The sequence below is a fragment of the Papio anubis genome, chromosome 1 (genome assembly GCF_008728515.1).
Source record: "Papio anubis isolate 15944 chromosome 1, Panubis1.0, whole genome shotgun sequence".
Lineage (NCBI taxonomy): Eukaryota > Metazoa > Chordata > Mammalia > Primates > Cercopithecidae > Papio > Papio anubis.
Window position 1 is genome coordinate 19,198,153 of NC_044976.1, and position 12,795 is coordinate 19,210,947.

The window sequence follows — 12,795 nt, forward strand, 5'->3', positions numbered from 1 at the left end:
GTGGCTCACGCCTGTAATCCCAGCACTTTGTGAGGCTGAAGTGGGCAGATCAACTGAGGTCAGGAGTTCAAGACCAGCCTGGCCAACATGCCAAAACCCTGTCTCTACTAAAAATACAAAAATTAGCCGGGCATGGTGGCAGGCACCTGTAATCCCAGCTACTCAGGAGGCTGAGACAGGCGAACTGCTTGAATCCAGGAGACGGAGGTTGCAGTGAGCCAAGATCGTGCCACTGAACTCCAGCCTGGGCGACAGAGACTCTGTCTCAAAAAAGAAAAAGAAAAAGAAAAAAAATTCAGCTGGTGCAGTGGCTCGTAGCAGAAATATGGGAGGCTGAGGCAGGATTATCGCTTGAATTCAGGAGTTTGAGACCAGCCTGGGCAATACAGCGAGACCTTATCTTTACTGAAAATAAAAAACATTAGCCAGGCGTGGTGGCATGTGCATGTAGTCCCAGTTACTCAGAAGGCTGAGGCAGGAGGTGGGAGGATTGTTTGAGCCCAGGATGTCAAGGTTGCAGTGAGCTGTGACTGTGTCACAGCACTCCAGCCAGGGCAACAGACAAGACCCCGTCTCAAAAACAATAAATAAAACAGAAAATTTAACAATTCCATATAACAGAAGGCATGATTAACAAAGCTAAAACACAATCATCAAACAAGAAAAACATTTCAACATCTGTCAAAGGATTTATTTAACATGTAAATCACTCTTATAAATCTGTCAAAAATAATCACTCAAAAGACACATGTACAACACATAATTCATATACCCACAAATAACTGGTGAACATCAAAAACTTTTAACTTCATAGAATACACAAAAATTAAACAAGATCTTGTTTTTTATTCTGTCAGATAAGCAATTATATAGGGAAAAGAGTATTCTCTTACACTGCTGGGTAAGAGATTAACTGGTACATTTCTGGAAGGTAGAAAATGACAATACAGTAACCCAAAAATAAGCAAACAAAGTTGTTCATCATAGCATTGTTAATATAGTGACAAACAAGAAACAATATGAATACCCGTCATGTAAATAAACTATGGTACATTAAAACAAAGGCATGTCATATAGACATTTTAATATAATCAAACATAAACATTTCTATGTGATCACTGAAAAAAATGCTAGTTTATAAAATGGCTTCCATAAGTATTAAATTATATGTTTGAGCTATGATCATGCCACTGCACTCCAGCCTGGGCAACAGAGTGAGACTCTGTCTCTAATTATAAAAACAAATATATACACACACACACACACACACACACACACACACACACACACACACACACAGAGATGTATACGTATATATGCACATGCACTAAAAGACATCTGAAAAGATATTCTAACAGAAGTTAACAATGGTTAATTCTTGCTAACAAGAGTTAGGATTAAGATTTCCTTCTTTACTACTCTTTTCCAATGAAGACCTATCATTTGTATAAAGTTATTTTAAGTTTGAAAATATATTTTAAATAAAAGACTAAGCCTGATAGTTTCTTGTGATCTTTCACAGAACTTTTTGTGATCACTTACAACAATCATAGTTGTCGGATGACTACAAGTTCTAATACCGTTGCTCAATGTCCAATGTAGGCAGTAGGAACAGGAACTGTCACACACACAAAAATCTAAGTCACACTTTCTTTATAATTAGGATTCTGGTTTACAGCTTTCAAGGTAAAATTAAATCACTATAAAAGCAAAAGCATTCACATAAATTGATGAAGAATTACGAGAAAACAGGTCAAAAGAAAAACACAAAATTTAATTTTACTAATGTGTCCCATAGGCTTATTTTTATTGGGATACCCAAGCAACTTAAAACATACTTGCTCCACTGGCTTCTCAAAGAAGGTTAAGTATTTCAAAGTAGCTGTAAATCAAATATTCTTTTCTTGCTTGCTTTAGGAAATTCCTACAGGCATTGAAGCTGGAGAATCTCAGATGTATTTAAAAATAACACATTTTTTAAAAACCATGTTGGAGACAGACCTGATGAAATTAACAACCTTGCTCTACAAATCTAAGTAGGAACCTTTGATGGTCTGTGTGCAAATTCTTTCAAAATAGTTTTTATTGGCGGGGTGTGGTGGCTCACGCCTGTAATCCCAGCACTTTGGGAGGCCGAGGCGGGTGGATCACGAGGTCAGGAGATCGAGGCCATCCTGGCCAACATGGTGAAATCCCTTCTCTACTAAAAATATAAAAATTAGCTGGGCATGGTGGCGCATGCCTGTATCCCCCCTACTCAGGAGGCTGAGGCAGGAGAACACTTGAATCAGGGAGACAGAGGTTGCAGTGAGCCAAGATCGCACAACTGCACTCCAGCCTGGTGACAGGCCAAGTACTCCATCTCAAAAAAATAATAATTTTTATTACTGCATAACAGATGTACACAGCTTTAGTGTACATGTAAAAATTTAATGTACTTATACAATTTGAAGATAAATATTTGTCTTTTCTTTATGGTAGGAGCATTTGAATTCTTCTCTTCTAGCTATTTCAAACTGTACAACGGATTATTATGAACTATAGTCACCCTACTGATCTACCAAACATTAGGTCTTATTTCCTCTATCAAACCATATAGTGTATACAAATTCATTTTAAACTATGAAACATCATAACAAAGCAAGGATCTCTGTTCATCATGATGAATAGGACACTTTTCAAATGTCCCATTTAAAAACTTTTGAGAGAACCCACCCCAGTTTAGATACCTATTTAAAGTCTACAAGGCTTTACATATTATTGAAAAGCACCATTTTTAAGTCAAGGGAGGTTACTAATGATAAGTTATTTCATTAAAGATAAAGAACAATATAATTTAATTTAGTAACCACTATTTTTATTGTAGTCACCACTAAAACAAAACCACACCCGTATGCTTTAAGGTACAGAATGCCATTAATTTATCAGTGCCTATGACTGAGATGACAAAATGAAATTTTGAAAGATTGGGTTTGTTTACAATATACTAGGTATCACCTTCAAATTCTTCATGCAGGAATGTAACTACTTACTGCACATATCAACTTATAACATGAATATCATAACCAAAGCTATAGACCCAATTCTAGGAAACTATTACTGCTAAACCATGGAATGAACTACAGTTGGCCCTTGAACAATTCAGGAGCTAGAGGAACTGACCCCACACAGTTAAAAATCTGTGTATAACTTTTGACTCCCCAAAAACTTAACTAGTAACAGCCTACTGTTGACTGAAAGCCTTACCGATAAAACATATTTTTTCTCAGTATGTATGTATGTTTTATTATATACTATATTCTTACAATAATGTAAGCTAGAAGAAAATGTGTTTAAGAAAACCATTAGGAAGATAAAATACATTTACAACACTATACTGCATTCACCAATACCATAAGTTTACATCATCTGTTTATAAAATAAATCATCTGTCTAAAATGGTCAACCACAGCAGCAGACTTCGATCTATGGTAGATACCAAGCAATTCAACTTTTTCTTGTAAAGTTAGCACTTTTCTCTGCTTCTTGGAAGTACTGCCAGCATCACTGGTGGCACTCTGTATGGGTCCCATGGTGTTATTCAAGGTTTATGGCAATGCACTAAACACGATGAAAAAATATGCAAGAACAAAGAGAAATCACTTTTTACTATGAGGCACAATTTACAAGAGAGTGAACTGCTCATCTGGAGATGATTAGTGTCACAGGGTATTTTAAGCAGATACTCTCAACACTTGAGCTCACTAAAATAGCAACAGGAGGTGGCTATAAAATTACATTAGTACAGTATGTACTACAGTTAATTTTATGAAGTTAGGATGTAATATTGCCTCTTTTATTTATTCATTTATTTTTTGAGAGACAAGGTCTTGCTATGTTGCCCAGGCTGGTCTCATACTCCTGGGCTGAAGCAACCCTCCCACCTCGACCTCCCAAAGTGCTGGGATTACAGGCGTGCACCACCATGTCCAGATTGCGTATTTATGTCTGTTGACACTTCTCTCAATTGCGAATGGCATCATATATGGTCTGTATTTGTGTACCTAAGTTTTGATAAACTTTAACTTTTATAATAGATTTGCATATATTTTATGGCACTAAATGAAAACACAGACTACATATATTTTATGCATCCATGACATATCTAAATTTTTCTTTTTTTGATAATTTTAGGCAGTATGTCATCTGGAAGTTTTCAAGTTATCACAATGTCCAAAACATTTTCCAATATATTTACTGAAAAAAATTATCATATGAATGAACCCATTTTGTTCAAGGGTCAATTGTAATTAATAAATGGTCATGGAATTTAAGGTTTGCAGGTATCAACTTCATAAGCAGCTCAACAAAAGACTGAATAACCTGCTGACTTTACTAATTTTCCCAAATGGTAGAAGAAATTGTATCTTGCCTAAGATATGCTATCAATCCATAATTTCCTACCCCAAAGCCCCATAGCATAGGACTCTCTCCCATGTTACAACTGTGTTTCATTACAAGAATAATTCTAGAAGCAGGGGGGAAAAGAGTATATCAAGAAGAAAGGTACATAATTCATTTTTAAAAATTAAGTGATCTTCGGCTGGGCATGGTGGCTCATGCCTGTAATCTCAGAGCTTTGGGAGGCTGAGGCGAGCAGATCACTTGAGATCAGGCATTCGAGACCAGTCTGGGTCAACATGATGAAACCCTGTCTCTACTAAAAATACAAAAATTAGCCAGCATGGTGGCACGTGCCTGTAATTCCAGCTACTTAAGAGGTCGAGGTTGCAGTGAGTCGAGATCGTGCCACTGCACTTGCACTCTAACCCAGGTGACAAAGTGAGTGAGACTCCATCTTAAATTAAAAAAAAAAAAAAAAAAGTGATTTTTGATCCACCACTCATCCCCTTCGGAAGTAGACAATTTTAGGCCGAGACGGGCGGATCACGAGGTCAGGAGATCGAGACCATCCTGGCTAACACGGTGAATCCCCGTCTCTACTAAAAAAATACAAAAAACTAGGTGGGCGCCTGTAGTCCCAGCTACTCCAGAGGCTGAGGCAGCGTAACCCCGGGAGGCGGAGCTTGCAGTGAGCTGAGATCCGGCCACTGCACTCCAGCTCGGGTGACAGAGCGAGTCTCCGTCTCAAAAAAAAAAAAAAAAAAAAAAGGAAGTAGACAATTTTGACATGGCATCATGTATTTATTTTTACCCTACAGGGTTTCCATGAAGACTATCAGGCATAATAGCTAGCTTATTTCTAAATACAGGGATATTCCTTATGCATTATTGTCATCATGAAGAGCTGAGATATTTGATACTGAGCGAGTAACAAAATTCTTCCTTCTTTCCCACTTTAATAGGTAAGAACTAAAAGAGAACTCTCAGATTATTTCGTACAATTTCTCATTTTACAGATGAAAAAATAGGGGTTTTAAGAATTTAACGTTCTGACCCACGGTTATAAATCTAAGTCACAGAGTGAAAACCAGCAGCAAGTGTTCTAGTGCTCCATGATATCCAGTCATGCACCTCCATCTATGCACTGTGATTCTCTGTACAGGAACATGTATATACACGTATGCATATTTCCTAAATATGCGAGAATATCTCTACTAGTTAGCCCATAGAAAATTTTAAGACTTATGAAGAACAGTTTGAAATTCTGTCTACTTCTTATTAGGGTAAAAACAGCAGCAGCAAAAATTTGTTTCTCCTCTCCATTCTCCTCACAGAAACCCAATGCAGTTTCCCTCAATTAGCTCATAGCTTGTGTCACAAATGAAATATAATTGCTCCCTCAGCATCCACTTTTAGGTCTGGCATATGTTTTTGAAACCCAGTTGTACCCTTTCTCCTTTGGCCTAGTTCAAATGTTTCCTTCCTGTGTAGTTGCTTGTGAAAGAGGCCGTTTGTTCCTCATCTCACTGATCCAGAACACAACACATCTCATAGCTGCTGACCATGATACAACCTAATGGTTAACACCAGACTCATGTAAATAAGTTCACCCTTGGAGAGTGTTTTCTTCAAACTAGCAAATCCATAACTCCAGTGAGGAGGCCTAATGGAGGACATGGACCTTAATAAAGGGACAGTCCCACAAGTCTTCCTTCTCTCTCTCTCCACCTGAGTTCCCTGCTGTCTTCAGAGCTCCCCTATCAGTCTCCCATCACCACTGTAAACCTCTCTGGGATTAGGAAGTAGTAAATTTTTTTCTGTTTCATGCATTTTGGTTTCACTTCCTCATTATGTCTTACCTGACAAACACACCCAAATGTAACTTTTACCTGGTCAGGGCTCTCTTAGAGAGTGGCCATCCTGGTTTATGGCCATTATTGACAGAGAGACCTCAAGACCAAATTAGATAAAAATCACAATGGCTTGACTGCTTGCCAAAATCAAATTCATTATCCCCCTCTTTAAACTTCCCCATGTATACTCAATATTACGTTTCACCACAAAAGAGGTATTTTTAAACATGAAGAGGCATCCCTGACTCTCTCTCTCCCTTACATCTAGAGAAAACTTACATCCCCATTTACATGTGCCGTACTGATTACGCCTGCTGTGTTGGCATTAACAATAGCATTGCCACTCATTTCCACAATTGCCCCAATTTAGATGGTAAATTATATGGTCATCCTTTTTAGAGTCCTTATCTAGTTAATAATTAATTGCTAAACATCTCTCCAACTGGTTTCCTCTCCTTCAACTAATTTCTCACCTGAAATATAATAATAGCCTCCCTTCATCTAATTTCCCATTTTTGCACATGCTGTTCCTCTGTCTAAATACCCCTTTCCCTTTCATTTTGTGAATACCCATGAAAGTTAGATCAAATGGCATCTCTGCGGTAAAGCCTTCCCACATTCTTCCAGTCATTCTCTGTGCCTCCTGAAATAATTGCAATACTAATAACAGATATTTGCTGAATACTCATTGTGCACCACACAGTGAACTTAAACAATTTTTAAACATTTTGTCTCATTTAATCCTCTCTGTTTGATAGGTTTTACTTTTTAAATGTAGAAGGTAATGCCCTGGGATAAAGTAATTGGGCTAAAGTTACAAAGCTAAGCAGTGGAACCGAGACTTGAAATCCAGTATGTCTGATTCCAAGTCAAAGTTTTAAACCTCTTCCCTGTTCTATTTTACATGTACCACCACCATTAATGGGTCTCTGATATCTGTGCTACAATTCTGCCCCACTTGGTCACCTCTGCACCAGTCAGGTCTTAGTAATGGGTCTTCTGTTTCCCTTTACAGAGACTGGGACTTCCCTCGGTGATAGGGAAAGGCTTGGCTATCCACAGCATAAGCGATTATATCTAACTCAAAGCAGGTACTCTAAGTCCAGTACTACAGTATTTACTGTTTAATCCTAAATTCTTATGCAGATGGCTGTCTCATCTGTAGTCTTCTAACCAGATATGATTCTGTATTTATCTGGATTGATGTCAAAATTGAAAACTAGTAAAACTGAAGTTATATCTAGTGAGTTTTCTTTGACTGGCAGAGTGCTACTTTGTTAATGAAATTAGTTGCCAATATTTATAACTTGCACCTTTTTTACACATAACTAAAGATTTGTAGATTCTTCTGAAACACTGGGTCAACAGTGTTTTTTTTTTTTTTTTTGGAGACAGACTCTCTCTCTGTTGTCCAGGCTGGAGTGCAGTGGCACTATCTCGGCTCACTGCAACCTCTGCCTCCCAGGTTCAAGCGATTCTCCTGCCTCAGCCTCCTGAGTAGCTGGGATTACAGGTGTCTGCCATCACGCCTGGCTAGCTTTTTTGTATTTTTAGGAGAGACAGGGTTTCACCATGTTGGCTAGCGTGGTTTCAAACTTCTGACCTCAAGTGATCTGCCTACCTCGGCCTCCCAAAGTGCTAGGATTACAGGCGTGAGCCGCTGCATCCAGCCCTCTGTGTACCACTTTCTATGACGTTCCAGAAAATGAGGTCAAATGTCAGTTGCCATCATCATGATTGTGCTGCTGTTTTTCTTAAGAGGAAAATGAAATATCTCTAGTACACATGTCTCTGCTAAAAAGCTATTCGTTCATTCTATGAATTTCATGCATTTGGATTTAAATACAAGTCACCTAATAAACTTATGCGTTATAACTGATGTTACACTTCTCAAAAAGAACTACCAACATTACAACTATTGACTGATGGCCTTCATCTGCTCAAAGTGTAGATTCAATGTTCTTTATGATTACAGAGAAATATACACTCATATTCAGAACCACAGTCTCTGGGGAAAGACAAAGAGCAAAAAGATTTCTGTAGCTAAACACAGAGGGATACCAGAAGAGGGTGGGAACCAAGCTTGGAAGGTTAAAGGAAACCAATCACACCCCAGAGGGCATTTAAGTGCAAAAAGACACATGTATGTCCAGATTGAGAATTTAAACAGAAATCAACAAAGGATTGTCTATCCTTTATCTGGCTTGACAGTAGTAACATTTTAATGTTTGAAAATACAGACTAAAATTTGACTGCACTGATCAACTAATCCCAAAGTTTTGCTATAGTGTATTCCCACCTAACAGAACACATATATAGATTACTTCAATTTGGAAATTTTGCTTATCCCATGCTTACTTCCAGGGAAGAGACTAAATATAAGACCTTCTTAATCATTCCAAAATTGGAATGTTCCTAGGGGAATAATGATGAATGATGAAGAATTATTAACATGAACTTACAACTCACATGTCCAGATGCACATATATACTCATCTGGATAATGAAAGACTGAGATAAATGTCAGCTAGATACCATCATTTCCAAGAGAAAACACATCGTTACAACAAAGTACTAAATTTAAGGCTTTCTCAAATTCACAGATTTCCAAGGGGCTCTAAACTCAGCTGTTTGTGACTTTGATATTTAAGAACATTTTTATGAACTTTTTATTTTTGTCTGTACTACTAAAATTAAGTCAGTAGTCTATCATTCTGAAATGCTTTATATACGATCATCTGTATCACTTGTTTGTAAACTGGGCTCCAAGGAACCCCTTTACCATCAAAGCATAAAACAGGAGAGACAGAACAGCCCCCTACTCCTTAATAGCTTTCTTTTTATCTGTTTCTAGACACGAGGATTTCACTTTAGACCATTTTTTTAAAGGGACAGGATCTTCCTATGTTGCCCAAGCTGGAATCAAGGAATCCTCCTGCTAAGCCTCCCAAATAGCTGGGACTATCGGCATGCACCACTGTACCTGCAATTGGCTTCACTTTAGACAATTTTTAAGATGTGAAAACCATGTGTCTCTAAATCATTTATCAAAATTTAAAGTGACATAGGAATGAAATACAATTTTTTTTTTTTTTTAAAAGACGAAGTCTCTCTCTATTGCCCAGCCTGGGGAGTACAGTGGCACAATCTTGGCTCACCACGGCCTCCGCCTCCTGGGTTCAAGCAATTGTCCTGCCTCAGTTTCCTGAGTAGCTGGGATTATAGGCACATGCCACCACGTCCAGCTAATTTTTGTAATTTTTAGTACAGATAGGGTTTCACCATGTTGGCCAGGCTGATCTTGAACTCCAGACCTCGGATGATCTGGCCCGCCTCAGCCTCCCAAAGTGGTGGGATTACAGGATTACAGGCGCGAGACACACGCGCTGCCCAGCCTTGAAATACAAATCTTGTCAGATTTGCAGAATTCTAATCTCTATTATAGTTTACTAAACTCCAGTTCCTTCTACAATATCTTGATTTCTAAAAACAAGAAAGTAAAATCTTAGGAGATTATGATAACCACATTCTTCACCAGGAAGAAAAAGGTGCCTAACTGACAATTTATTAATAAGTTCCACATTCACAGATTCAACCAACTGTGGATAAAAAGGAAAAAAACATTTTTTAATAAAAACATAATAGAAATTTAAAAATAATATAGTATGACAACTACTTATACTGTATTAGATATTATAAGTAATTTAGAGATTATTTGAGTATATGGGAGGATGTGCACTGTTTATATGCAAATACTATGCCATTTTACATAATGAACTTGAACAACCACGAATTTTGGTACTGGGGAGGGGGCTTCTTTGAACAAATCCCCTGATGATAACAAGAGATGACTGTAATTAAAGAAGACACTCTCCACTCAAGAAGCTCATTTATGTAGTTCTAAAATGTAAGAAGTATACCTGTTATACATCCTAATATGCTCTCAATAACACAGGCAATCATCTCAAGCAACACTGTTTGGTAAAACGTTAAATTCTCAACCTTAATGTTTGCATTAACAAAGTGTGCAGCACTTAAATCCTAAGGTTCCATGTGAAATGTGAAATACTCATTTAATGATGAGATTTTCACAAGAATACAGCTCCTTTTGGTATCATGCAATAGTTCATTAAGAAGAGTGGTAGCACCTCACCTGTGCTCTGATTGTGAAAACAATACATAAATATATTAACAATAAAAATTTAAAAATATTATAATTTGCAAAGAGAAAAAACATGTCCGTTTAAATACCATTTAGATATTCGAGGCTGCGAGACAACTGATGGAAATTAAAAGTACAGAAAGTGGCTATAGAAGAAAGAAGAATTCAGTAGAGGTTAGTGAACAAATAGTGCCATCCATTACAACTCACTATGTCTTACCTGAGGAGGAGTAGGTGTGGACGTGGGTCTTCCTATGGGTGGAGTAGGATTTCTGCTGCCACCTCCAGACATAATCTCCTCTGTTATGTCTTTACCTCCCTGGTTTGGATCCCGAATTCTTATCTATAAGGTTAAATAAAATGGCGTATGTACAGATGAGTGTCTTAGTAGCAAATTTACAGGCATATGAGTGAGTTAAAGGTGCAAACTGGGAAACCTGTCAAATATCAAAGGTGATAATCACCACTGTTGACTTTATTTCAATCACAGATCCATCATATAAATGTAGGCCATTAGCTCTGACATGAACTAATTAGAATAACAAGCTAAAATGAAACCTAATTGGCTGGATTTCTAGGTCAAAAAGGCAAACTATTAATATTTATACTTGTTTTGTAAGAACCTGTTGGACTGATTTTATTTACCATATAAGTTTCATAAAATACTTTTAATATATGAAAGTTACTGCATAGATAAAAGTTCTTTTTTTTTTTTTTTTGAGACAGTCTCGCTCTGTCACCCAGGCTGGAGTGCAGTGGCGCGAAGTCAGCTCACTGCAATCTCCACCACCCAGGTTCAAGCGATTTTTGTGCCTCAGCCTCCCATGCTAGGATTACAGGCGTGAACCACAGCACCTGGCCTAGAATAAAGTTTTAAATGCTGTAAATGATTCTCTGAAGTTCTTTACCAAAATAAAAAATATAAATACCCTACGAGTGAGGAATAATTTATCCTGAAAACAACCTTATATACTATGTAATAATGCTGACTGCAATCATGCCTTTTCCAGCAAAGACTGGAAAAAGGTTGATCGAGAACAGAATAGCTCAAAAATTATCTTACGTCAGCCAGGCACGGTGGTTCACACCTGTAATCCCAGCACTTGAGGAGGCTGAGGCGGGCGGATCACAAGGTCAGGGGATCGAGACCATCCTGGCTAACACGGTGAAACCCCGTCTCTACTAAAAATACAAAAAATTAGCCAGGCGTGGTGACACATGCCTGTAGTCTCAGCTACTCAGGAGGCTGAGGCGAGAGAATCACTTGAACCCGAGAGGCGGAGGTTGCAGTAAGCCAAGATCGCGCCACTGCACTCCAGCCTGGGCAATAGGGCAAGACTCTGTTTCAAAAAAATAAAAATTATCTTAGGTCCTTACAATTAAACACTTAACAGTTAGTAAAAAGAACGAGGCACATCTGGCCGGGCTCACTCCTGTAATCCCACCACTTTGGGAGGCCGAGGTGGGCGGATGACCTGAGGTCAAGAGTTTGAGACCAGCCTGGCCAACATGGTGAAACTCCGTCTCTACTAAAAATACAAAAATTAGCCAGGTGCAGTGGCAGGCACCTATAATCCCAGCTACTCAGGAGGCTGAGGCAGGAGAATAGCTTGAACACGGGAGGCGGAGGTTGCAGTGAGCTGAGATGGCACCACTGCACTCCAGTCTGGAGGACAAGAGCAAGACTTTGTCTCAAAAAAAAAGAATGAGGCAGATCTACATGAACTGAACTGACACAGAATAATCATTAAGATGTGCTGGTAGGTGAAAAAAATGCAATAAGCACAGAAGTGTGTATGGTCTTAATTTTTTTAAACGCTACCCTATGCTTACAGATATCAGTGGAGTTGGTGCTGTAAAGGAGATAAGTGTCTGCGTCTAGGCATTGTATTCTGGGAGAATGCTAAGATATAAAGGACCACTGTTGTTCATTACCACCATACCTTAATCAAGGCCGTCCACACTTCTTGAGAATTTTAAGGAATTCACTAATGAAACTACCTGGATCTGGAAGCTTTTAGGGGAGTCCTTCAATTAAGACTTCTAATGTCAGCTATTGTTCAGGTACGGAAAATTATTTCTAATACACTTTTAAGTGTAGCTTTAATTCATTTATTCTACTTTCTTCTTTAGAAACATCTGTAACTACCGTCTTCCAGTTTCATTATTTCTTCTATTTATTTTTCTGCATTCTGAGAGTGTTCTTCAAGTCCAGCTTCTATCATGCTGATTCAACATTACCAAAGCATATAGTTTCCCGACTGTAGTGTCATGATACATTGTCATGTGCTGTTCATTATGATATATGCACAAGTAATTTGTTTCTAATAATAAAAACAAGTTTTAAACCAAAGTCTTGAACCTCATTATTATTTTCTTGTTTGTTTACTTGAGATAC

The 12,795-nt window shown here is 38.1% G+C and overlaps 1 protein-coding gene across 31 annotated transcripts in view; it reads right to left on the reverse strand.

Moving 5' to 3' along the window:
- Positions 1-12,795, reverse strand: part of EIF4G3 (eukaryotic translation initiation factor 4 gamma 3) — a 376,290-nt gene that overhangs the window by 149,744 nt on the left and 213,751 nt on the right. For all 31 annotated transcript variants that reach the window (XR_004183106.1, XR_004183116.1, XR_004183111.1 and 28 more), the window contains one exon: positions 10,618-10,740. Coding sequence is in view for 27 of the 31 variants with exons in the window: in XM_021936998.2 (XP_021792690.1) it covers positions 10,618-10,740 (123 nt within the window). In the remaining 4 variants the exon portion in view is untranslated. The remainder of the gene's footprint in view (positions 1-10,617; positions 10,741-12,795) is intronic.